The 27872-nt window shown below is 42.4% G+C and overlaps 1 protein-coding gene, 1 long non-coding RNA gene and 3 other non-coding genes across 5 annotated transcripts in view; 3 read left to right on the forward strand and 2 right to left on the reverse strand.

Moving 5' to 3' along the window:
* Window positions 1–1810: 1810 nt before the first annotated feature.
* Window positions 1811–27872, reverse strand: part of LOC112222325 (NUAK family SNF1-like kinase 1) — a 57212-nt gene continuing 31150 nt past the window's right edge. The window contains exons 5-7 of the mRNA XM_024385108.2: window positions 5903–6022; window positions 5670–5802; window positions 1811–5553 (exon numbers count right to left, since the gene is read on the reverse strand). Coding sequence (XP_024240876.1) covers window positions 4313–5553; window positions 5670–5802; window positions 5903–6022 — 1494 coding nt within the window. The 3' untranslated portion in view covers window positions 1811–4312. The remainder of the gene's footprint in view (window positions 5554–5669; window positions 5803–5902; window positions 6023–27872) is intronic.
* Window positions 17650–20299, reverse strand: LOC121840458. The gene is made up of 2 exons (XR_006079651.1): window positions 20065–20299; window positions 17650–19951 (listed from the first exon to the last, which is right to left on the reverse strand). It is a non-coding gene; the product is annotated as an uncharacterized LOC121840458 (long non-coding RNA).
* On the forward strand, window positions 25423–25493 carry trnag-gcc. Its single transcript has one exon. It is a non-coding gene; the product is annotated as a tRNA-Gly (tRNA).
* Window positions 25884–25954, forward strand: trnag-gcc. The gene has a single exon. It is a non-coding gene; the product is annotated as a tRNA-Gly (tRNA).
* On the forward strand, window positions 26328–26398 carry trnag-gcc. Its single transcript has one exon. It is a non-coding gene; the product is annotated as a tRNA-Gly (tRNA).

Raw genomic sequence — 27872 nt, forward strand, 5'->3', positions numbered from 1 at the left:
GGGCTGTTAGTCTTCATCAAATTTGTGTGAAATGCATTTAGCTGATGCTCATACCTTAAAGACCTATGAAAAATGGACAAACGGATTGACTGATTAATAAACGGAAAACATAAAAATATAAGATCACGTGACATTTCAGTTGCAAAGCAACACAAACAGAGTCAGGCTTCCACAAAGATGATCTCCTCAGGCCTAGAAACCCAGATTGTGATTGTGTTACGAAACTCATAACTAGCCTACTGATTTTGCTGCACTCGTTAAGTCTAGGGGTCTTAGGTCTAGTTAAGTGGTCTGGAACCTGACTTGTTAATTCTAGGGGTCTTAGGTCTAGTTAACTGGTCTTTAACCTGACTTGTTATGTCTAGGGGCCTAAGGTCTAGTTAACTGGTCTGTAACCTGACTTGTTATGTCTAGGGGTCTACGGTCTAGTTAACTGGTCTGTAACCTGAATGGATGTGTGTATTTATGTGAGAAATCAGCATATGCGCATAGGTGTTGAATGTACATGTTCCCAGGGAGACAGCAACTTACTGAGTTCAGGGCCAGCTCCGTATTGACCTCTTAGTCGGCCAGGCCAAGCAGAGTATTTTTTCTTCAGATGGTGATGAAAATAAACTTCCAAAAACTGAAAAATTCAGGCATGCCCCAAACTAAAGACTCAAAACCCCCCAAAAGGTCTCATGACCACCAAATAAAACCTGCAGCCTTACGGCTTACCAGCTGGGACACTCACTAACAATCCCCCTAATTGGCTACACATGATGTGCTTATCAACCAGGCTCAGTATTTGGACAAGGTTGCTGCTGCCCCCTGGGGGATGGAGTGTGGAAGTGTATCCTGGATAGTGTGTTTGTCTATGTCTTAACACTAACCTAACAGAACCACTTCAGTCCAATACAATGATCTGACCTCAAGACTTGGCAATCACCAAAGACAAAGGGGTTTAAACTATTTACCCTGATTCCATACACTGTCAAAGTTGCCAGATTTAGGACTTTGGTCAGAAACTGTAAAATGGTGCAAAATCTGGCATTTGCCACAGTTCAGACATGAATAGCCATACCCCTGGAAATTAGACAATCTCTGCATGTTCCCGTGTATGTTCCTGAATTATTATCATTTTTTTCATCGCCCTAAGTCTAATTTCTCAAAGGAAGCAGTTTGAATCCTTTTTAATGTTTGGAAAGGACAAACTGTGGCTATGCTTCTATGTGTGGTTTTGGGTCCAAAGGTTTTCCTAAATAATGATGTGTAATGGAAATATGGCCCTGGAGACAGGAACATTGAAGGACCATTGCATAGTTAGAGTTCCATGGTCAATGACTGTTGATGCCACTACTCATTGTAGCTGTCAGCTGAACATGAACTCAACATTTTAAAGGGGGATGTTACGTAACGTTATGGCTCTGTCCTGATGTGAAGTCAAGAGCTATTTTGAAAGGTTGTCAACAACAACCTCAGCCTGGACTCCATCCTTCATTAAACACGTCAGTTGACGGAGTGGACTTCCACTCACATACACTGCAAGCCGAGGTTGAGTTATATATTCACGTTATGTACACAAGTCAACCTCAGCCTGCAGTGTTTGTGATTGGACGTCTACTCCGTCAACTAACGTCCCCTAACATGTCACTGACGTGTTTAATGAAGGATGTTGGTGTTCTGTTCAATCCAAAAATGGTCCAGTGTACCTGGCTATAGAAGCTTCTGATCGGCTAATTGACATCATTTGAGTCAATTGGAGGTGTACCTGTGGATGTATTTCTGTGGATGTATCTATACACTGAGATCATTAGACAGATCATGTGAAAGGGGGTGAGTACATTTACACGCACCACTTTTCAAGTTTTATTTGATTTGATTTTTTTAAACAATTTTTTAAAACAAGTCATTTTTTTCATACACTATTTTGTGTATGTCCATTACATGAAATCCAAATAAAAATCAGTTTAAATTACAGGTTGTATAATGCAACAAAAGAGGAAAAACGCCAAGTGGGTGAATACTTTTGCAACGCACTGTACGTATCAAGTAGATAAACACACTGCTCCAAAGTTAATGGAAAAGATTCTTGACGATGATACTAAAGAGAGGGACAAATTACTCTCACTGCATACAATCCATTATTCAGATGTTCTGTGTTGCTTAGCTGAATGTTATTCTTACTCCCATTCTTGGGTAAATGTTAGTTTAGTGTTGCCTGAGCCATGACATCATCAAGTCTCCCTGAAAAGAATAGGATTAGCCATTTAAATAACCCCATCCTTTTCTGATGCGGATAACAAAAACACTAGAGTCAACCTGAGATTAAAATGGCTGCCTTTGGGTCAGTCATTCTGATGGCATGAGGTGACATGGTGAGGGTTTGGCTGGACTATGACCTAGATTCGCTCCATAGAGGGGATTGTGGTATGGACAGCATTTGCAACAGAGAGGCAAGGCATCAGTCATTTTCTGTTTGTGACTCCAGTCAGTAGAGTGCACTACTTCAGATGGTTTCTAATCATAGCAAATGAACAGAACATGGAAATGGACTTTAGAGTAAATATGTCTTTGTGTAGAGGGACAGAATGGGGTTTCTGCTATCGATCAAAAACAACCACTAATGGCACATTATAAACACAACGCTCTGTTCTCCCTGATGTTCCCCTACTTATGGTCAACCCAGGGAAAAGGCCTCTCCACTGCAGAGACCAGAGAAGTGTCTGAAAATGGATGTTCGGTATTAGACAGGCGTTTTATAATCACTATCATGATTGTATTTTAAAAAGCTCCTATTTTTGTATCCAGTATATGCTTGTTTAATCTGTCATCTCCATTGGCTCACAATGTTTTCTCAGCATCTTATTTCTAGACCTCCAGACATCTGTGAAAGTGCCAGGGACACAAATCAGTCAAGTTATTAATACCTCAAACACTTCCTGCAATTTATGATAAACGAATGTGCTTTTTGGTCGTTGCTCATTCTGAAGGAAGTGAGACAGCAGAAAACATTAGGCCTATTTCCAGAAAAAAAGTATTCATTTTCATCATTTCTTGTATTTATTTTTTCTTTCACCGTACTAAAACGGTTGAACCAATCCAAAAACCAAAGCAATAATACTTTATGTAACTACCTCCTTGCCTCCCAGTCAAATGTAATCACATACCCGTTCACTTTTCCAGCGCACAGATCCCAGATTTAAAATCCTCAAAGTCTCATTCAATCTTCCAGTCTGTTTGACCATAAGATCACATTCCATGGTAAAATGCCATCAGTCAGCCTCTTGTGACCTTAGAGATCATATATATATATATATATATATATCTGAAGACTCATGTTGTCGGTGAAATCAGATGAAATAAGAGTAATATTACATGTCTTGTGGCACAGAGATAACACATCCACGTTGACACCATTTGGTTTCACCCCAGTCAAAGACATACACTGTACAGACATTTAGATCATTGTTTTAACCAAAGTGACTTAGAATTAACACATAAAATGGGTATATTATACAGTATATTTGGCCCATGCAGGAATCAAACAACTCAAGTCTGATGCTGCAAACAGCATGCTTGAATTAAAGGAACAATTTGAACTATGTCTTAACATTGCACATTAGCTTCGTGTCCACAGGATTTTATTTTTTACCCTTATCTTACCAAGTAAGTTGACTGAACACATTCTCATTTACAACAACGACCTGGGGAATAGTTACAGGGGAGAGGAGGGGGGATGAATGATCCAACTGGAAGTAGGGGATGATTAGATGGCCATGATGGTATGAGGGCCAGATTGGGAATGCCATGTGGTCTCCTGTACAGTGTTTTGTTAGTTCACATAGGAGTCCTTAAAGTCAGCGATGGCTTCATTCACACAGTTAAAGAGTCCAAAGGTGTTTTATCCCATCACTAGGACAGCAGACTCAATCCATTCCAATCAGTAACTGATCTTGATGAAATGAACAATTTCTTGATGACTTTCCTTCAACATACGATCACTGCAGGTTGTATGACTAGGTGCTTCCGCTGAATTCTTTATTGTTATTTGTCATGTGGTTAGCAAAGACAAAGTCTGTCAGTAATTTGGGCCTATCAGATATCACCAGTAACTGATATTACAAGCATCCAGTCATCTCTTGGGCTTATCATATTGTGGGCACATTGCTCTACCCAGGAGTTAATGACGCATGCCAGATCTTACAACACCTGGATAGGTATTTTATGTATCAGCTACCCACATCATATGTTATAGCAATCTGGTGCCCGACGGGACAGTCGATGATGTGGCACGCAACCATTGGTTGAGCAGGGGAACGCAACCTTTATCTTATCTTAGCATCTCCTGTCTCTCCTCCAATGACATCTCATCTTCCTCCTCTCTGCCCCGCCCTCTTCCTAATCCAATCCCGTCTGCCGCCCTTGCTACCGGGTCCTCGAGTTCCTCTTCTGAGCTGCAAGCACTGCTTTGGGTGCCCCGGGAGAAGATCCTGCGGCGTGATTGGGTGCTGAGGTCCAGCAGGTCAAAAGAATCGGAGGAGAGGAGGCTGTCCTCACTCACCACGCTGGGGGGTCTGCTGCCCCCGGAGGCCTGATGGAGCTGGTGTAGTGCCTCAGGGAAATGGGCCAGAGCTGAGGATAAGGAGGGATGAAGGGCATCAGGGAGGTCCAGGCTGTGTGAGAACTTGCCGTTGCGCTTTAGAATGCCTTTCCTCCTTCTCACTGCTTCCGTCCTCATCGTTGGACTGTGCTCTGAGCTGGGGGAGGGGGAGTGGGGATCGTAAGAGCAGCACATATCTCCATCAACCCCTCTACCTCCTACTCCTGTGCCCGCTCCAGACATACCTCTCTCTGGGGATGAGCAGTACCCTGACTCACCACCATACAGGTTCTTTAGGATCCCCTTCTTGGGCATCTTGGAGGAGGAATGGGAGAACATAGAGGGGGCAGGCAGGCTTGTGGACAGACCATCACTGTGTGAGTGAGTGTGTGTGTGAGCTCTGTGGGGCTGGGGAGGCAGGTTGCAGGGCTTGGCGGAGGAGTTCTCACCCATCACTCTAGGAGGGGGCAGGAAGGTTGAATCAAAGCTCCGCTGGGGTTTCAGAATCCCCTTTGGTTTCTTCCTCTCGACCTGGCCTATGGAGGAAGAGGAAATGGAGGCGGCGGTGGTGGTGGTGGTGTTGATGGCAGTTGTCGTACAAACTGGACTACATGCTCCCAGTGCATTCTGGGGGATAGTGTTCACCTTACGCGACTTCCTTAAACTTGACCTCTCCCCCCTCGACCTCACCCCTCCCCCGCGATCACCCTTCAGGGGGAAGCTGAAGTAGAACGGGTGAGGGTGAGCGGAAGGGTCAGAGCTCGGGCAACTGGTTGCCGTGGCAACCCGGTTCTGCCAGTCTATGTAGCGGGCGAGCAGCGGGGAGGGGCAGTCCTGGTGGGGGGATGAGGGGCAGTCACATACACTGTCCTCATAGCCCCAGTTGACCCACCAGTGGTTGGCTATGTCCTCCACCGTGGCCCTCTCCTCTACACGCACCGTCAGCAGCCAGTCAATCAGGGCACAGGCGTCTGTGTGGAGGGGACAGACACAGGCAGGGCTCAGTACAATAAAACGGTTTACAGGACAGTCATGGACTAACAGGTTTACAGTTCCTTGTGAGACTGCAGGTGATGTGTAGGCTTACCTGAGGGAGGATTTGGTCTGCGGTAGCGTCCCTGGCTGATCTGCTCTGTGAGCGCTCTGTAGCTAGCCCCGTCAAACGGCATACTGCCGTACACCAGCGCATACAGCAAGACTCCCATAGCCCAGCAGTCCACCTGACACAGACCCAGGAGAAACACAGGGAAACGGTGTAAGGGTGTGTGTGTGTGTGTGTGTGTGTGTGTGTGTGTGTGTGTGTGTGTGTTGTCCTCTTACCTCTGGGCCATGATAGGGCAGTCCCTTGACTATCTCTGGGGAGGCGTAGAGAGGACTCCCACAGTACGTCTGGAGCAAATTGTCCTTCTTAAAGCGGTTGGACAGGCCAAAGTCAGCCAGCTACAGACACAGAGAGACAGAGAGAGAGAGAGGAGAGGAGAGAGAAAGAGGGAGAGAGAAGCATTTTAGGTTAAAGAACAAAGAAATCTAATTTTAATATTTCTATAAAATAGTTTGACAGCTGAGCACCAGTGACTGAAGTGACACGATATACTGAATGGATACTTAATGTCATGAGATAACATCAGGGACATATTGTACTGTAGACCCCAGGCCAGACTGCTGTCTGCTATTACGTGGAGTCAAGAAGCACACGTAATGATAATGTAATGGGCTAATTAGTCTGTGATAAAGTAACACAGACACACACGCACGTTACAAATTCCATCCCGGTGACTGTGCTTTCCCTGCATTAACCTTGTGGTAGAACACAACAATCCACCACAACACTCCATTCAGTTATTTTCAAAGGGCCAGAAATAGAAGTGTGGTCAGGTTTGGCCAACGCAAGCCAGAGGATAGAGAAGAGGGCCAAGAACAGCATCCAACAAACACTCATGTATCAAGACAGGCCCTCAGAAGGGTGAGGGCCCAGGGGTGCCAGACTGTAGCCTGAGGACCAGGGTCGTCATTGCGATCTTGAGTGAATATTAACACACGCGCCCTAGTGGCACTGACAATAGAAAGACCTATTGCCTATCCTAGATCAAAATTACACTTGACCTTACACACAATTACATCTTCATGCACCTTCTGTTGTGTGTGTATGTACTGTTCAGATGTAGGATCTTTTTAAATTATTTTTGTTAACCAATCCACGGAGGACAAATATTTTCGTTTTTTTACAGATTTTTTGCTACATTTACAAACGTACATTTTACATTCATGGTACTTTTATATAAAGCAGCCACATAACAGAAATACATGACCAAACATAAGCTCTTTAATCCCGCCCCTCAGTCACTCTCAGCCCATCCCACCTATCACCATAGACCTCAGCTCTTTAATCCCGCCCCTCAGTCACTCTCAGCCCATCCCATCTATCACCATAGACCACCCTCTCAGACCATCCCACCTATCACAATAGACAACCCTCATTTGGTTTCCATGTGCCATATATTTTTCAATTGTACGGTGATGTTTTACAACATTTTTTAACCTTTCAAATCGTAAATTATCAACAGATTGTGAGATAATACTTTTAGGAAAAGTTATTTATTGACTGACTATGGCTTTCCAAATCGCCCAACACTGGTATTTGTAGTGTTCGTTTGTTGTTTATAGTTTTGTATAATGTTGTGTTAGTGTATGTAAGTTGTTCTGTCTGAAACGTTGTTCCCCCTGCTGCTATTGGACCAGGTCTCTCTTGAAAAAAAGACATTATCTCAATGAGAAAAACCTGTATAAATAAAGGTTAAATAAATAAATAAAATTGTAATGTTCATTTTAAGTGAATGTTGGGATTTTTTTAACCATTCCTGAACCTGTGACCAGAAACAAGCTACATAGGGGCAATACCAGAATAAATGATCTATTGATTCTGTCTCTTCGCAGCAAAATGTAGGATCTTAATGTAGGATATTAATGTAGGATCTTAATTGGAACTGTATGGTCGTAGCAAAATATTCCCGTTGTAACAGGATTTGAACATTTAGTCCATAATGTTGCTTGATCAGTGGTTAGGCTGTTAGCTGGCCAAAAGTAGGGTACATGAGAAGTGCAATACTGTTCATATAAATGTGTGTTAGTGTGGGTTTTCAGTGCATTTATGTAAATCATGAAGCTCATCTATTTTTCCTGATCAAATTAAGATCCTACATCTCTACATGTGTGTTTATAAAAAATATATTACAGTTGATTTATATCATAATTGGGGAAGTGTGTGTGTTCTACCTGGCTCCAGCACGAGTCAGGCGGACGGAGTTAAGCCTGCATGCCATTCCTGCTCTCATTTTGTTCCTCTAGTTCTTAGAAGAGGCATTCTTTTGCCTTGACACACAAACACACACACCGCCTCTCTCCATATCTCCTCTGCCCACACGTGCCTGAGGATTAGCTGAACTATTATCAGAGGCTTGGAAGGTATGCAAGCTACCTGCTGCATCTCCCCTCATACTGTACACCTATCACTATAGAGAAACTGGGTCAGTGGAAAACTATTAGTGGTGTAAAGTACTTAAGTAAATATACTTTAAAGTACTACTTAAGTCATTTTGGGGGGTATCTGTACTTTACTATTACATTTTTTTGTACAACTTTTACTTTTACTCCACTACATTCCTAAAGATAATAATGTACTTTTTACTCCATTAATTTCCCCTGACACTCAAAAGTACTTGTTACATTTTGAATGCTTAACAGGACAGGAAAATGGTTAAATTCACACACTTATCAAGAGAACATCCCTGGTCATCCCTACGGCTTCTGACGTGGCAGACTCACTAAACACAAATGCTTCATTTGTAAATTGTCTGAGTGTTGGAGTGTGCCCTTGACTATCATTTAATTTAAAAAACAAGAAAATTGTGCTGTTTGAATTGCCTAATAAAAGTTATTTGAAATTATTTATAATTGTACTTTTGATACATAAGTATATTTTTTGCAATTACATTTACTTTTGATACTTAAGTATATTTAAAACCAAATACTTTGACTTTTACTGAAGTAATATTTTACTGGGAGGCTCACCTTTACTTGAGTAACTTTCTATTAAGGCATCTTTACTTTTACTCTAGTATGACAATTGGGTACTTTTTCCACCACTGACTATTTTCTAGGTACATGTAAACTCAGCCAAAAAAGAAACATCCCTTTTTCAGGACCCTGTCTTTCAAAGACAATTCGTAAAAATCCAAATAACTTCACAGATCTTCATTGTAAAGGGTTTAAACACTTTCCCATGCTTGTTCAATGAACCATAAACAATTAATGAACATGCACCTGTGGAATGGTCGTTAAGACACTAACAGCTGACAGACGGTAGGCAATTAAGGTCACAGTTATGAAAACTTAGGACACTAAAGAGGCCTTTCTACTGACTCTGAAAAACACCAAAAAAAGATGCCCAGGGTCCCTGCTCATCTGTGTGAACGTGCCTTAGGCATGCTGCAAGGAGGCATGAGGACTGCAGATGAGGCCACGGCAATAAATTGCAATGTCCGTACTGTGAGACGCCTAAGACAGGGCTAAAGGGAGACTGGACGGACAGCTGATCGCCCTCGCAGTGGCAGACCACATGTAGCAACACCTGCACAGGATCGGTACATCCGAACATTACATCTGCGGGACAGGTACAGGATGGCAACAACAACTGCCCGAGTTACACCAGGGACACACAATCCCTCCATCTGTGCTCAGACTGTCCGCAATAGGCTGAGAGAGGCTGGACTGAGGGGCTTGTAGGCCTGTTGTAAGGCAGGTCCTCACCAGACATCACTGGCAACAACGTCGCCTATGGGCACAAACCCACCGTCGCTGGACCAGACAGGACTGGCAAAAAGTGCTCTTCACTGATGAGTCACAGTTTTGCCTCCCCAGGGGTGATGGTCGGATTCGCGTTTATCGTTGAAGGAATGAGCATTACACCGAGGCATGTACTCTGGAGCGGGATCGATTTGGAGGTGGAGGGTCCGTCATGGTCTGGGGCGGTGTGTCACAGCATCATTGGACTGCAGGCAATCTCAACGCTGTGCGTTACAGGAAAGACATCCTCATCCCTCATGTGGTATCCTTCCTGCAGGCTCATCCTGACATGACCCTCCAGCATGACAATGCCACCAGCCATACTGCTCGTTCTGTGCGTGATTTCCTGCAAAACAGGAATGTCAGTGTTCTGCCATGGCCAGCGAAGAGCCCGGATCTCAATACCATTGAGCAGGTCTGGGTGAGGGTGAGGGCTAGGGCACGTTCCCACCAGAAATGTCCGGGGAATTGCAGGTGCCTTGGTGGAAGAGTGGGGTAACATCTCATAGCAAGAATTGGCAAATCTGGTGCAGTCCATGAGGAGAATATGCACTGCAGTACTTAATGCAGCTGGTGGCCACACCAGATACTGACTGTTACTTTTGATTTTGACCCTCCCTTTGTTCAGGGACACATTATTCCATTTCTGTTAGTCACATGCCTGTGGAACTTGTTCAGTTTATGTCTCAGTTGTTGAATCTTATGTTCATACAAAGATTTACACATGTTACGTTTGTTGAAAGTAAATGATGTTGACAGTGAGAGGACATTTCTTTTTTTGCTTATTGCTTATTGAGTTTATTTGGAAACATCCATAACAATGAGCTAATGAGGCGAGATTTCGCATGGCATAGAAAATGTGCTCACTCGTCAGGACACTTGTTTGTAGGAGCTAGCCAACAACAAAGCTAACACAATCACTTCAAACTGATGCAAAGGAAAGAATGCAAACTAGCTGTACTTCGTTTTAACTTTTTTTTTCCCGAATTGACATGTTCCTATATATCCTAAAAAATGAAGCCAGCTGATTCATGATTTCGACTGGCTGAGAAACACTGCCTGCTTCGTCCCAACCGCCACACGTTCATTACTATGGCACAGCTGGAGATTGAATTTGAATATTTAAACAATGTTGCAAATGTCGGAGACAGATAGCAAGGTTTATACAAATCTCCGATGTTGAAAACAAAATGTTAGTCCAAAAGAAATGTGAAACAATGTCTAGGTGCTTTCTGTAGTGGAGATCAAGTTCATAACTTGACGAGACAGTGGATTGCGCAGTCAGATGAAACAGAGTAAATAGACATTAACATCATAGATTTAGCAGGTGGTAACTTGTGGAAAAGACGCCAGCTGGAATGCGGTTTTAACCAATTAACATTCAGAATTAGACCCATCCCTTGGATCTTTGGACACTGTGTTAACTAACCTCCAGACGAGCTTCAATGAAATACAACTCTCCTTCCGTGGCCTCCAACTGCTCTTAAATGCAAATAAAACTAAATGCAAGCTCTTCAACCGATCGCTGCCTGCACCTGCCCGCCCATCCAGCATCACTACTCGGTTCTGACTCAGAATATGTAGACAACTACAAATACAGTTGAAGTTGGAAGTTTACATACACCTTAGCCAGATACATTTAAACTCAGTTTTTCACAATTCCTGACATTTAATCCTAGTAAAAATTCACTGTTTTAGGTCAGTTAGGATCAACACTTCATTTCAAGAATGTGAAATGTTAGAATAATAGTAGAGAGAAGATTTATTTCAGCTTTTATTTATTTCATCACATTCCCAGTGAGTCAGAAGTTAAAATACACTAAATTAGTATTTGGTAGCATTGCGTTTAAACTGTTTAACTTGGGTCAAACGTTTCTGGTAGCCTTCCAGAAGCTTCCCAGAATAAGTTGGGTGAATTGTGGCCCATTCCTCCTGAAGGAGCTGGTGTAACTGAGTCAAGTTTGTAGGCCTCCTTGCTCACACACGCCTTTATGGTTCTGCCCACAAATGTTCTATAGGATTGAGGTCAGGGCTTTGTGATGGCCACTCAAATACCTTGACTTTGTTGTCCTTAAACCATTTTGCCACAACTTTGGAAGTATGCTTGGGGTCATTGTTCATTTGGAAGACCCATTTGCGACCAAGCTATAACTTCCTGACTGTGGTCTTTGTCACGCCTTGGTCTTAGTATTTTGTGTTTTCTTTAATTATTTGTTCAGGCCAGGGTGTGACATGGGTTTATTGTGTTGTCGTATTGGGGTTTTTGTAGGCATTGGGATTGTGGCTAATTAGGGGTGTGTCTAGCATAGGCTTGGCTGCCTGAGGTGGTTCTCAATCAGAGTCAGGTGATTCATGTTGTCTCTGATTGGGAACCATATTTAGGTAGCCTGGGTTTTACTGTGTATTTTGTGGGTGATTGTTCCTGTCTCTGTGTAGTGTTCACCAGATAGGCTGTAATTAGGTTTTCACGTTTCGTTTGTTGTTTTTGTATTTATTTAGTTATTTCATGTATCGCTATCTTTTCATTAAAGAACATGAGTAACCACCACGCTGCATTTTGGTCCGACTCTCCTTCAACAGACGAACGCTGTTACAGTCTTGAGATGTTGCTTCAGTATATCCACATAATTTTCCTTGCTAATGATGCCATCTATTTTATTAAGTGCACCAGTCCCTCCTACAGGAAAGCACCCCCACAACATGATGCTACCACCCCCGTGCTTTACGGTTCAGATGGTGTTCTTGGGCTTGCAAGCCTCCCCCTTTTTCCTCCCAACATAACGATGGTCATTATGGCCAAACAGTCCTATTTTTCTTTCATCAGACCAGAGGACATTTCTCAAAAAAGTACCTTTTTTTCCCCATGTGCAGTTGCGAACCGTAGTTTGGCTTTTTTATGGCGGTTTTGGAGCAGTGGCTTCTTCCTTGCTGAGCGGCCTTTCAGGTTAAGTCGATATAGGACTCGTTTTACTGTGGATATTGATACTTTTGTACCTGTTTCCTCCAGCATCTTCACAAGGTCCTTTGCTGTTGTTCTGGGATTGATTTGCACTTTTCGCACCAAAATACATTAATCTCTAGGAGACAGAACGCGTCTCCTTCCTGTGCGGTATGGCGGCTGCGTGGTCCCATGCTATTTATACTTGCATACTATTGTTTGTACAGATGAACGTGGTACCTTCAGGCATTTGGAAATTGCTCCCAAGGACGAACCAGACTTGTGGAGGTCTACAAATGTTTTTCTGAGGTCCAACCTAAGTGTATGTAAACTTCTGACTTCAACTGTACCTAGGTGTCTGGTTAGACTGTAAACTCTCCTTCCAGACTCACATTAAGCATCTCCAATCCAAAATTAAATCTAGAATCGGCCTATTCGCAACAAAGCATCCTTCACTCATGCTGCCAAACATACCCTCGTAAAACTGACTATCCTACTGATCCTCAACTTCGGCGATGTCATTAAAAAAATAGCCTCCAACACTCTACTCAACAAATTGGATGCAGTCTATCACAGTGCCATCCGTTTTGTCACCAAAGCCCTATATACAGTACTACCCACCACTGCGACCTGTATGCTCTCGTTGGCTGGCCCTCGCTTCATACTCGTCGCCAAACCCACTGGCTCCAGGTCATATACAAGTCTTTGCTAGGTAAAGCCCTGCCTTTCCTTCCAGTTCTCTGCTGCCAACGACTGGAACGAACTGCAAAAATCACTGAAGCTGGAGACTCATTATCTCCCTCACTAACTTTTATTTATTTATTTTTTTTATTTCACCTTTATTTAACCAGGTAGGCTAGTTGAGAACAAGTTCTCATTTGCAACTGCGACCTGGCCAAGATAAAGCATAGCAGTGTGAACAGACAACACAGAGTTACACATGGAGTAAACAATTAACAAGTCAATAACACAGTAGGAAAAAAAGGGGAGTCTATATACATTGTGTGCAAAAGGCATGAGGAGGTAGGCGAATAATTACAATTTTGCAGATTAACACTGGAGTGATAAATGATCAGATGGTCATGTACAGGTAGAGATATTGGTGTGCAAAAGAGCAGAAAAGTAAATAAATAAAAACAGTATGGGGATGAGGTAGGTAAAAATGGGTGGGCTATTTACCAATAGACTATGTACAGCTGCAGCGATCGGTTAGCTGCTCAGATAGCAGATGTTTGAAGTTGGTGAGGGAGATAAAAGTCTCCAACTTCAGCGATTTTTGCAATTCGTTCCAGTCACAGGCAGCAGAGAACTGGAACGAAAGGCGGCCAAATGAGGTGTTGGCTTTAGGGATGATCAGTGAGATACACCTGCTGGAGCGCGTGCTACGGATGGGTGTTGCCATCGTGACCAGTGAACTGAGATAAGGCGGAGCTTTACCTAGCATGGACTTGTAGATGACCTGGAGCCAGTGGGTCTGGCGACGAATATGTAGCGAGGGCCAGCCGACTAGAGCATACAAGTCGCAGTGGTGGGTGGTATAAGGTGCTTTAGTGACAAAACGGATGGCACTGTGATAAACTGCATCCAGTTTGCTGAGTAGAGTGTTGGAAGCAATTTTGTAGATGACATTGCCGAAGTCGAGGATCGGTAGGATAGTCAGTTTTACTAGGGTAAGTTTGGCGGCGTGAGTGAAGGAGGCTTTGTTGCGGAATAGAAAGCCGACTCTTGATTTGATTTTCGATTGGAGATGTTTGATATGAGTCTGGAAGGAGAGTTTACAGTCTAGCCAGACACCTAGGTACTTATAGATGTCCACATATTCAAGGTCGGAACCATCCAGGGTGGTGATGCTGGTCAGGCGTGCGGGTGCAGGCAGCGAACGGTTGAAAAGCATGCATTTGGTTTTACGAGCGTTTAAGAGCAGTTGGAGGCCACGGAAGGAGTGTTGTATGGCATTGAAGCTCGTTTGGAGGTTAGATAGCACAGTGTCCAAGGACGGGCCGTAAGTATATAGAATGGTGTTGTCTGCGTAGAGGTGGATCAGGGAATCGCCCGCAGCAAGAGCAACATCATTGATATATACAGAGAAAAGAGTCGGCCCGAGGATTGAACCCTGTGGCACCCCCATAGAGACTGCCAGAGGACTGGACAGCATGCCCTCCGATTTGACACACTGAACTTTGTCTGCAAAGTAATTGGTGAACCAGGCAAGGAAGTCATCCGAAAAACCGAGGCTACTGAGTCTGCCGATAAGAATATGGTGATTGACAGAGTCGAAAGCCTTGGCAAGGTCGATGAAGACGGCTGCACAGTACTGTCTTTTATCGATGGCGGTTATGATATCGTTTAGTACCGTGAGCGTGGCTGAGGTGCACCCGTGACCGGCTCGGAAACCAGATTGCACAGCGGAGAAGGTACGGTGGGATTCGAGATGGTCAGTGACCTGTCTGTTGACTTGGTTTTCGAAGACCTTAGATAGGCAGGGCAGGAATGGATATAGGTCTGTAACAGTTTGGGTCCAGCTTTCCAATCCTTGGGGATCTCAGACGATATGAAAGAGAGGTTGAACAGGCTGGTAATAGGGGTTGCGACAATGGCGGCGGATAGTTTCAGAAATAGAGGGTCCAGATTGTCAAGCCCAGCTGATTTGTACGGGTCCAGGTTTTGCAGCTCTTTCAGAACATCTGCTATCTGGATTTGGGTAAAGGAGAACCTGGAGAGGCTTGGGCGAGTAGCGGGGGGGGGGGGCGGAGCTGTTGGCCGAGGTTGGAATAGCCAGGCGGAAGGCATGGCCAGCTGTTGAGAAATGCTTGTTGAAGTTTTCGATAATCATGGATTTATCGGTGGCGACCGTGTTACCTAGCCTCAGTGCAGTGGGCAGCTGGGAGGAGGTGCTCTTGTTCTCCATGGACTTCACGGTATCCCAGAACTTTTTGGAGTTGGAGCTACAGGATGCAAACTTCTGCCTGAAGAAGCTGGCCTTAGCTTTCCTGACTGACTGCGTGTATTGGTTCCTGACTTCCCTGAACAGTTGCATATCGCGGGGACTATTCGATGTTATTGCAGTCCGCCACAGGATGTTTTTGTGCTGGTCGAGGGCAGTCAGGTCTGGAGTGAACCAAGGGCTATATCTGTTCTTAGTTCTGCATTTTTTGAACGGAGCATGCTTATCTAAAATGGTGAGGAAGTTACTTTTAAAGAAGCGTTTGACAGTGATGAGGGGTGGTCGTTTGACTGCGGCTCCGTAGCGGATACAGGCAATGAGGCAGTGATCGCTGAGATCCTGGTTGAAGACAGCAGAGGTGTATTTGGAGGGCCAGTTGGTCAGGATGACGTCTATGAGGGTGCCCTTGTTTACAGATTTAGGGTTGTACCTGGTGGGTTCCTTGATGATTTGTGTGAGATTGAGGGCATCTAGCTTAGATTGTAGGACTGCCGGGATGTTAAGCATATCCCAGTTTAGGTCACCTAACAGAACAAACTCTGAAGCTAGATGGGGGGCGATCAATTCACAAATGGTGTCCAGGGCACAGCTGGGAGCTGAGGGGGGTCGGTAGCAGGCGGCAACAGTGAGAGACTTATTTCTGGAGAGAGTAATTTTCAAAATTAGTAGTTCGAACTGTTTGGGTATGGACCTGGAAAGTATGACATTACTTTGCAGGCTATCTCTGCAGTAGACTGCAACTCCTCCCCCCTTGGCAGTTCTATCTTGACGGAAGATGTTATAGTTGGGTATGGAAATCTCAGAATTTTTGGTGGCCTTCCTGAGCCAGGATTCAGACACGGCAAGGACATCAGGGTTAGCAGAGTGTGCTAAAGCAGTGAGTAAAACAAACTTAGGGCGGACGCTTCTGATGTTGACATGCATGAAACCAAGGCTTTTTCGATCACAGAAGTCAACAAATGAGGGTGCCTGGGGACATGCAGGGCCTGGGTTTACCTCCACATCACCCGCGGAACAGAGGAGGAGTAGTATGAGGGTGCGGCTAAAGGCTATCAAAACTGGTCGCCTAGAGCGTTGGGGACAGAGAATATAAGGAGCAGATTTCTGGGCATGGTAGAATATATTCAGGGCATAATGCGCAGACAGGGGTATGGTGGGGTGCGGGTACAGCGGAGGTAAGCCCAGGCACTGGGTGATGATGAGAGAGGTTGTATCTCTGGACATGCTGGTTGTAATGGGTGAGGTCACCGCATGTGTGGGAGGTGGGACAAAGGAGGTATCAGGGGTATGAAGAGTGGAACTAGGGGCTCCATTGTAAACTAAAACAATGATAACTAACCTGAACAACAGTATACAAGGCATATTGACATTTGAGAGAGACATACAGCGAGGCATACAGTAATCACAGGTGTTGAATTGGGAGAGCTAGCTAAAACAGTAGCTAAAACAGTAGGTGAGACAGGAGCACCAGCTCACAGATCACTGCACCTGTACATAGCCCATCTGTAAATAGCCCATCCAACTACCTTATCCTCATACTGTATTTATTTATTTATCTTGCTCCTTTGCACCCCAGTATCTCTACTTGCACATTCATCTTCTGCACATCTATCACTCCAGTGTTTAATTGCTATATTGTAATTACTTTGCCACCATGGCCTATTTATTGCCTTACTTCCCTTATCTTACCTCATTTGCACACAATGTATATAGACTTTGTTTCTACTGTATTATTGACTTTATGTTTGTTTATTCCATGTGTAACTCTGTGTTGTTGTATGTGTCAAACTGCTTGGCTTTATCTTGGCCACGTCGCAGTTGTAAATGAGAACTTGTTCACAACTAGCCTACCTGGTTAAATAAAGGTTAAATAAAAAATTAAACAAAACAATTAGGCACTAAGGCCCGAGGGGGTGTGGTAAATGGCCAATATCCCAGGGCTATGGGCTGTTCTTATCCACAATGCAACGCGGAGTGCCTGAACACAGCCCTTAGCCGTGGTTTATTGGCCACACATCACAAACCCCCGAGGTGGCTTACTGCTATTGTAAACTGGTTACCAACGTAATTAGAGCAGTACAAATAAATGTTTTATCATACTGATATAACACTGCTGTCAGCCGTGTTCGAACCACCCAGTTGATAATTGTGATTATAAACCTTGTGGAACGAGCCCTGAATGAGAGTTTGAAAGTTTATGGCATTTAATTTATTTTTAGCTGCATCAACATTTAAGCATTTATCTACTTACAGTCTATTTATTGTTAGTATATCCATATTGTCTGTTAATGTAAACGTAATGATCATTAATCTGAAATGTAATGAATGATATAGTCCACATTGTTGTTGGTCTTGGTGTTTTATGGTTTAGTTGTTTTTCAGAAACACTTTACTGACACTTCACTAATAACCATTATCATTTGCTGATAGTGACTGATGTTGACTGAAGTACTGCTGCCATATTGCAGCAAACTCATCTAAATCTGATCATTTGTTATTAAACATAGGACATCAAATGAACTTCAACCATTCTCCTTTAATTAGAAGTATATAAAGTAAAGTTTCCCATCCATTGCATTAAGTGACGGCTCCACTTCTGGAAACCACACCGTTTGTAGTGACTTATCAAATTCAAAATGCTTTGATCTCTAAGAACTAGAACCACTAGTTCAAGGCTCTCCAAGCCTGTTCCCGGAGAGATACCCTCCTGTAGGTTCACTCCAAGCCTGTTCTTGGAGAGATACCCTCCTGTAGGTTTTCACTCCAAGCCTGTTCCCGGAGAGATACCCTCCTGTAGGTTTTCACTCCAAGCCTGTTCCCGGAGAGATACCCTCCTGTGGATTTTCACTCCAAGCCTGTTCCCGGAGAGATACCCTCCTGTAGGTTTTCGAGATCCAACCCCAGTTGTGACTAACCTGATTAACTTATTAACCAGGCAATTATTAGAATCGGGTGCGCTAGATTAGGTTTGGAGCGATAACCTGCAGGGCAGTAGCGCTCCAGGAAAAGGGTTGGAGAGTCCCATACTAGTCCATCTTCAACCACATCATTCGAACTGTCACAATGTGTCAACAATGTTATGTTGTTAACTGTAATAGGTTGCTGTTAATCACAATTATATAACATTTAAATGTAATGGGGGCCGAACCACCGGTCCAGTAAAAAGCCAGTAGAATCCCTATCTTGAGGAGCAGACTGTAGGACCTTCCACACAATTGTTTTTTAAACGATTTCTAAAAGTCCCAATTAGGCATTCCAAAAGGTAAAGGTAAAGTTGTTTTCATGTTCATTCAGAATATTCTGTTGTCCTCCCACGGCAGGCACGCTCTGAAGGCTCCAATCCAGTGATTGCAGTAGGCCTCTCCTGGGTCGTGTTGTACTGAGTGGAAGACAAATATTCTGTCAGCAGATTGCACTGTTGTGCTAAAGTGCCATAGAGCAAAATACAATTGACCTCAACCATAGGCCATATATCTTAAAAGTACCTTACTCTCTCCAAATATGATCAAACAAAATCATACTGGAATGGAGATGTACTTAACTTTTGTGAAGGTTGCTCTGTCTAAACTGTTCTGTCTAAACTGCTCTGTCTAAACTATGGAAGGAGCTGAGGTGGTGGTGGTTGAAGAAGCTGAGGTGGTGGTGGTTGAAGGAGCCTGAGGTGGTGATGTTTGAAGGAGCCTGAGGTGGTGATGTTTGAAGGAGCCTGAGGTGGTGGTGGTTGAAGGAGCCTGAGGTGGTGATTGTTGAAGGAGCCTGAGGTGGTGATGGTTGAAGGAGCCTGAGGTGGTGATGGTTGAAGGAGCCTGAGGTGGTGGTGGTTGAAGGAGCCTGAGGTGGTGATGGTTGAAGGAGCCTGAGGTGGTGGTGGTTGAAGGAGCCTGAGGTGGTTTAAGGAGCCTGAGGTGGTGGTTGAAGGAGCCTGAGGTGGTGGTTGAAGGAGCCTGAGGTGGTGGTTGAAGGAGCCTGAGGTGGTGGTTGAAGGAGCCTGAGGTGGTGGTTGAAGGAGCCTGAGGTGGTGGTTGAAGGAGCCTGAGGTGGTGGTTGAAGGAGCCTGAGGTGGTGGTTGAAGGAGCTGAGGTGGTGGTCGAAGGAGCTGAGGTGGTGGTGCTGGTTGAAGGAGCTGAGATGGTGGTTGAAGGAGCTGAGGTGGTGGCTTGAAAGGTGATGGTGGTTGAATTCAGGTTGTAACAAAACAAAATGCGGAAAAAGTCAAGCTGTGAATATTTTCAGAAGGCACTGTATACCCGGGAATAGGGCCACAATTCTTTCATGGCCATATAACAAGATAAATCATAATGTTTTTACGATGCTAAGATTGTAAAAACGTGTAGAGGTCAGGAGGCCTAAGTCTATGCATTTACAGGATCAGCTTATGGTTGCCATCGATGTGCCACAAAGAATTTGGGCCTGCAACTCTGTACTGCCTCCGCCGCAGCTGCATGGCTCTCCTCACAGCTCCCTGGGGGTTGACATGGATCAGACCCTGTCTGACCCTCTCCCGCTGGACTCCAACACCCTCCTCTCTTAAGCGTGCCCTCACAGACTCAGCACCAAGTTCTTCATTCTGTTCTATCAGCTCTTTTGATCCTCTCATCCAGTTGAGTCTGACAACAGTGAGTAGGACCTGAAGAACTGAAATTAACTAAATACAAAAGAACACAAAGATACATTAATCAGGAATGTGTTCAAATCTAGGGAGGATGTAGAGATCTCCCACTAGTGTTACAATTGCTTTATTCAATTACGATAACTTACCTCATGTGCCACTTGACCACAGAGTGTGACACATTAAGAACAGCTGCCATTTGTCTGATAGCCCATATGACAATCTATGAGGAACTCAAGCTGCTCATTGTTGATCTGATACCGCCTTCCCACCATAGACGACTAAAATAAAAATAAAATAAATCATTAATTATGATATTATTAACATACACTCCTAAAACCTTTTTTAGGTTAAGACTTAGCAACATACAGAATTTAAGAACAGCATCAGAGATAGGCCAACCAAAATGTTTTTCATTGATTGACTTCGCTAGATAAAGGCGCAGACTTGACACAGGACAAGTAAAATGAAACAATCTTAGTCTTTGCCACGCATGCCATTCAAAAAAGTATTCAATGTAACAACTTGCCATCTTGTTAAGGTTCCCGTTGTTGGATGTCCTTTATGTCTTGCTGGAACTCTGCAACAGCTGGCCATCTCTTCATCAATCAAATGACCGCTTGCCCACCGAAGGCTCAGCAACATGGTCTCTAGCCTAAAAAATAGACAGCAGACCCGATTGGTCCAGTGCATTTTCTTTTTGTGTAGATAAAAACCCTTTAAGTGTTTACTTGTCTAATATGTGCCAACGCTCAGCGCCTCTGACCTATGATGACAATCGATCATTGACAGGCGATGCAGTTTTAACTACAAACTAACTAAAAAAAGGGTTCTTCTTCTTACAGACATCAATATAGCTACTGTAGCTAGCTGGTTAACGTTTTTATAGATTCTATAACTAGCTATATAATGGACAATTAACGTTAGCTAGCTATCTTGATTTCCATTTAATGTCAATGCCTAGCAGGCAGATCTAGCTAGCTAACGTTTTATATTATCTAGCTACTGTAGCTAGCTAATATTAATTTAAGGTTACCTGGCTATTAATGGCTGAAGTCCATCTCTTCTGTCCGTGACCAGCAGTCTGGTGCAATCACAGATGGTAGATTTGAAATTTTTGACTAAGTGTTAACTAGCTAGCTAATTTTACCTCAAAAGAACAGAAAGTTGAGCGAACGTGAAGACATACATGAGAGAATGTGCCGTTGGAGAATTAGACGGAGTCCTAATGACCTTTATGCAAATTAAGATCATTAGTGACTAAATATATTACTCATTGCATATGTATAGGTGAATCGCTGATTCCCAGGTTACAGCTAGCATAAACAGACTGATTCTCAATTCAGAAACAGCCTAATGTATAAACACCATGACCCCTGCAGTCTCCTTGGTATTTAAACATGCATCTGATTTCCTCAGGGAGTGTGTGATTTCGATTCTGATGCAGTGATAAAAAGGCCAGCCCTTATTATGCACTTTCGGCACCCCTGAACTATACGTTTAAGGTACTTGCCCAACACCCCTTACTTTCTCATTAGTGGAACCTACAAGTCACCCCACTTGTATCAACCAATCACAGTTCGCCAATCCCTGTGCAACTCACTGAATCCCGCACCTGTCTTCAGAGTGAGATCGTGGTCAGAAGAGAATGGGCTTGTTGGACTCTTTCTAATCAATCTGTTTGTGACCTGTGCTTAAAACCTGTTAGTGATCCCTTCGCGCGACAATCCTTTTAGCGAGATCGATTTGACAACATCCAGTGAAATTGCGGAGCGCCAAATTCAAACTACAGAAATATCAATATTCAAGATTCACAAAAATATAAGTGTAATACATCAAAATAAAGCTTAATTTCTTGTTAATTCAGCCGCAGTGTCAGATTTCAAAAAGGCTTTACGGCGAAAGCAAACCATGCGATTATCTGAGGACAGCATCCCACCATACAAATGCATAACAATCATTTTCACTCAGGCAGGTGGCGACACAAAAGTCAGAAATAACGATATAATTCATGCCTTACCTTTGAAGATCTTCTTCTGTTGGCACTCCAAAATGTCCCAGAAACATCACAAGTGGTCCTTTTGTTCGACAATATCCTTCTTTATATCCCCAAAATGTCCATTTATTTGGCGCGTTTGATTCAGAAATACACCGGTTCCAATTCACCCAACATGACTACAAAGTATCTAATAAGTTACCTGTAAACTTGGTCCAAACATTTCAAACAATGTTCCTAATCCAACCTCAGGTATCCTAAAATGTAAATAATCGATACAATTTAAGACGGGATAAACTGTTTTCCAATACCGGAAAAAAACACAGTGAAGCGTGTTCCAGTTCACGCTCACCAAACAGTAGAGTCCACATGGAGTGACACTTACAAAGAACGGCCATACTTCTTCATTTCTCAAAAGAAAAACATCAACCAATTTCTAAAGACTGTTGACATCTAGTGGAAGCCATAGGAACTGCAACCAGGTTCCTATTAAATAGGGCTTCCCATAGAAAGCCATTGGGAAATACTATGACCTCAATATTTCTTTCCCCTGGATAGTTTGTCCTCTGGGTTTCGCCTGCCAAATCAGTTTGGTTATACGCACAGACATTATTTTAACCGTTTTAGAAACTTTAGAGTGTTTCCTATCCAAATCTACCAATTATATGCATATCCTAGCTTCTGGGCCTGAGTAACAGGTAGTTTACTTTGGGAACGCTTTTCATCCGGACGTGAAAATACTGTCCCCATCCCTAAGAAGTTTAAGTAAGTGTAAATACTGTCCGACATGTCTTTGCGTATTTAGTTGGGTGTTGCTTCGACAGTCAAGATATTTACCATGTTTGTTACGTTTATAGAGTCATTCCTTTTCCATGTGCATCATGCTATTTCTAGCCAGCTAGCCTAGGTGCTAGCAAGTTATGTTAGCTCATAATGCTGTGTACCACATGCCTTGTTTAAGATAGTAAATTCATATTATTCTGTTCATATGGTTAGGTTGTCATATTTTATTATATTGTCTGGTAAGTTAATAGCTGTGTTTATGGACATTTAAAGTAATTTTAGGTAGCCCCCTGAACTGTTAGCATGTAGCTAATTTAGCCTGTGCCTTTCCTCGTGGTGCAGTTACTATTCCACGATGGCGTTGGTCACATGCAGTTGCACATGCGCAGACCGTAGTTACGTTGCAGTCTCTTTCAGTTGCTTGTCAGTCTACTACTATGTCATTTGATAGACACCTTTCTGTGTTTGCAAAATAGCCGCACGAGGGTGGAAAAAGATAATTTAAAAAAGCCTCTATTTACATGTTGCTTCTGAGTGCATTTCACACTACTTTTGGATTATAATTGTATTTTAAGGCTCGTATGAGTGTCCTGCTTAATATGTTTCTATCATCATCGCAAATCAACTAGATCATGTACATTATATAGTACTTTCATATGCTGTATCAAAAATAGTTATTTTGCAAAGATCATAACCAACTATAATCTTAATGACTGTTCAAGCAAGAATCAAAACATCATTGTAAGCGTATGAGAAAAAAGTTATTTTGTTTAGAAGTAATAAAAACTTAACCTAGATTTATGTTGAAAGGGCGTACATGGTGATAACTTTCTTACTGCCGCCAAGTGTCAAGTGCATATGTGCGTGACGTCAGTGTGTTGTATTTAAAAAAATTAATTCAGCCTTTATTTAACCAGGTAGGCTAGTTGAGAACAAGTTCTCATTTACAACTGCGACCTGGCCAAGATAAAGCAAAGCAGTGCGACACAAACAACAACACAGAGTTACACATGGAATTAACAAGAGTACAGTCAATAACACAATAGAAAAAAGAAAGTCTATATACAGTGTGTGCAAATGGCGTGGGGAGGTAAGGCAATAAATAGGCCATAGTAGAAAGTAATTACAATTTAGCAAATTAACACTGGAGTGATATCTGTAAGGTAAGGGACAATAAAGTACATCTAATCTTACAGCCCAATTTGTAGCCTATGTTTTTACACTTAGCTATTATCCTGCCACTGTAGCAGTAATTGCTATTAGTAGGCCGTCATTGTAAATAAGAATTTGTTCTTAACTGTCTTGCCTATTTAAATAAAGGTAAAATAAAAACATGAGGAAAGGAGCATTCTACAGCGTAGGAACGAAATGTGCAGTGCATATTCTGCTCTCCTATTGCGCATGCAACTGTTTCCAGTGACGTCTTTGTTGCAATATCCAAAACGGAAGTGGCAATTTCACCTATTAATGATTCCAGCTTCAACCATTAGAGGAGAATATGCAAAACTGGCCTTGAATCAGTGTCTAAGGGAAACTTCCTCCCTTGTCTATCTCATGCATACCATACAGAATGGCATTTTCCGCATTGGTCTGAATAATACCCACTGTGGTGAGGAAGTATGGAAGCTGCTGAGAGAAGAGTACGTAGTCTGTTTTCTTTAACTCTTAGCCAGTGTGTGTGACTTTTATTAAAACCCTCTGCTTTCCCAGATTTGCAGATTCCGTGTATTCCCTCGCGCCGTGCAACCATATAAGGGGAGTACCGGCCATAAAAGGAATGGAATGACTTCAGGGCTGGGTTATAGGAACTGACACCATGTCTTTAGGCTGGTTCTTAGCGCATGCCTTCACAATGCAGCACATTTCACAGCTTTGGCTTTCAGTCAACACGGAGTTATTTTATTGTGTTTTCCAGCTTGACAGCTAAAACTAACAATGAAAACTCTGGTGCAGCATACAAAGAACACGGTCCTTGTCAAATCAATGATCAATAAGTATTTGTCTCAAACATTAATCTGTAGTGATGGCAACCGATATGGAATGTCCATATCAGTTGCATTTTTTCATTTTATATCGATATAATATATGAATATATGAAACACTTTACTGTAGGCTACATATTGTTTATCCCAGTTGCAATAAAAATAGAAAAACATGGCAACTGTGTTCAGTTCAGTTTTTTGTCAACTTTCATATCTCTGATAATGGTTACCCATTAGGCCAGGTGTTAATGTTATTGGACTCTAAAACTTACCCAAACAGTTTGAATACAATGGGAAGCCCATCTGCTGTTTATATCCAATCAGCAGGCAATTAACTATGCTATGATAAGAGCAGATGACAATGAGAGGGTTTTGCGCATGGAACAGTCATGTATGCTTGTTTACGTAATTAATATATATTAACAGGAAGGATGAACCATTATTACTATATGCCTTGCAACTGCATTTTCTCACTCATCCTCAATGGTTCAGAAAGAGGTCTAGGGAAGTGGAATTGAGTGTCTGACTAATTTGGTTCCGATCACCCAGTCTACATCTCCCTTCTCCCCCTCCCTCTCTTTCACTTCAATTCATAGCTTTATTGACATGAGAAACATGTGGTTACATTGCCATAGCAAGTGAAATAGATAATAAACAAAAGTGAAATAAACAAACACAAATCACGCTGACAGAGCAAAATGCATGCTCCATTCAAATTCAGAAATCTAGAATATCACATCACCAAGGCATTGGTGGTTCAGTGGTAGAATTCTCGCCTGCCACGCGGGAGGCCCGGGTTCGATTCCCGGCCAATGCAGGGATTTATTTTGAAGTGTTGTTGAATATTCTCATAGAAGTAATAACTACATGTATTTCTTTACACATTTTTAAATAGCAGCTACATGTTACATACTTCCTTATAAATGATCATATGGATTACATTTGAAACTCAAGTTAATTATGGCTATAGCTCTGGAATCCTTCTTTTAACATCCCTCCGGTATCTCAAATAAGTTTATTTTCAAATCCATGTCGTAAACAGGCTGATGTCCACAATCAGACATAAGTCATACTACCTTTCAAAACAACTCCTTTACAGTTTTCACAAACGCCTTCATTCCCATCCGTCTACCCCCAACTTGACCCGTCATCCCCTTTGTGTTTTCCTATTATATGACTATTGGGAACGACATTTTTCTCCATCAAAGCATTGGTGGTTCAGTGGTAGAATTCTCGCCTGCCACGCGGGAGGCCCGGGTTCGATTCCCGGCCAATGCAGGGATATTTTTTGAAGTGTTGTTGGTTATGATCTCATAGAAGTAAAAAGTACATGCATTTATTTACACATTTTTAAATAGCAGCTACATGTTACATACTTCCTTATAAATTATCATATGGATTATATTTGAAACTCAAGTTAATTATGGCTATAGCTCTGGAATCATTTTTTAAAATTCCCTCCGGTATATCTCAAATAAGTTTATTTTCAAACCCATGTCGTAAACAGGCTGACGTCCACAATCAGGCATAAATCATACCATAAATCATACCACCTTTCAAAACAACTACTTTACATTTTTCACATGCCTTCATTCCCATCTGTTTCTTTCCTATTATATGAGTATTGGGACCGAAATATTGCTCTATCAAAGCATTGGTGGTTCAGTGGTAGAATTCTCGCCTGCCACGCGGGAGGCCCGGGTTCGATTCCCGGCCAATGCATGTATGTCTTTTTCAAAAGGTTCGATTCCCGGCCAATGCATGGTTGAATGAACATCTCATAATTTTTTGGAGTTGCTCCCACTTTGGATTCACATTGGTCATTGGTGGTTCAGTTTTTCTACCCACATAAATAAATTTTGTCCCAATATATAAATAAGTACCATGTATTTCTTTACATACACTACATGTTCAAAAGTATGTGGACACCTACTCCTTGAAAATCTAATTCCATTATCAGGGTTGCAGGTGTAATTGAAGGGTACAGTGAAAATCTTAGGCTTCGAGCTTCAACATGCAGTGCCAGTGAAATAAAATAATGAAAATTGTAATAAATACAATATAGAAGTTGCACTATATACAGTGATGAATTAATAAATGTCCCTTGGGGTGGAGGCAGAGCAAAGACTAGAAGTCGACCGATTATTGGAGGACCAAAAAAAAAAGCCGAAACCGATTAATCGGCCGAGATATATATATATATATATATTTGTAATAATCACAATTGCAACAATACTGAATGAATAATTAACATTTTTATTTGAACTTAATATTAATACATCAATAAAATCAATTTAGTCTCAAATAAATAATAAAACATGTTCAATTTGGTTTAAATAATGCAAAAAACACAGTGTTGGAGAAGAAAGTAAAAGTGCAATATGTGCCATGTAAAAAAGCTAACGTTTAAGTTCCTTGCTCAGATCATGAGAACATATGAAAGCTGGTGGTTCCTTTTATTAACATGAGTCTTTAATATTCCCAGGTAAGAAGTTTTAGGTTGTAGTTATTATAGGACTATTTCTCTCTATACCATTTGTATTTCATAGACCTTTGACTAGTGCCAGCCTAATCTCAGGAGTTGGTAAGTCATAAACAGCGCTGTGCTTCAAGCATTGCGAAAAGCTGCTGGCAAACGGAGGAATGTACGGTTTGAATGAATGCTTACGAGCCTGCTGCTGCCTACCACCGCTCAGTCAGACTGCTCTATCAAATATCAAATCATAGACTTAATTATAACATAATAACACACAGAAATACGAGCCTCAGGTTATTAATATGATCAAATCCAGAAACTATCATTTGGAAAACAAAACGTTTATTCTTTCAGTGAAATACGGAACCGTTCCGTATTTTATCAAACGGGTGGCAACCCTAAGTCTAAATATTGCTGTTCATTGCACAACCTTCAATGTTATGCTATAATTATGTAAAATTCTGGCAAATTAATTACAGTGTTTGTTTGGAAGAAAGAAATGGTCTTCACACAGTTCGCAACGAGCCAGGCGAACCAAACTGCTGCATATACTCTGACTCTGCTTAGACATGAATGCAAGAGAAGTGACACAATTTCAGGCACCGCATTGATTATATGCAACACAGGACTAGCTAGTTAAACTAGTAATATCATCAACCATGTGTAGTTTACTAGTGATTATGTTAAGATTGATTTGTTTTTTATAAGATAAGTTTACTG

The sequence above is a fragment of the Oncorhynchus tshawytscha genome, linkage group LG22, assembly GCF_018296145.1.
Source record: "Oncorhynchus tshawytscha isolate Ot180627B linkage group LG22, Otsh_v2.0, whole genome shotgun sequence".
NCBI lineage: Eukaryota > Metazoa > Chordata > Actinopteri > Salmoniformes > Salmonidae > Oncorhynchus > Oncorhynchus tshawytscha.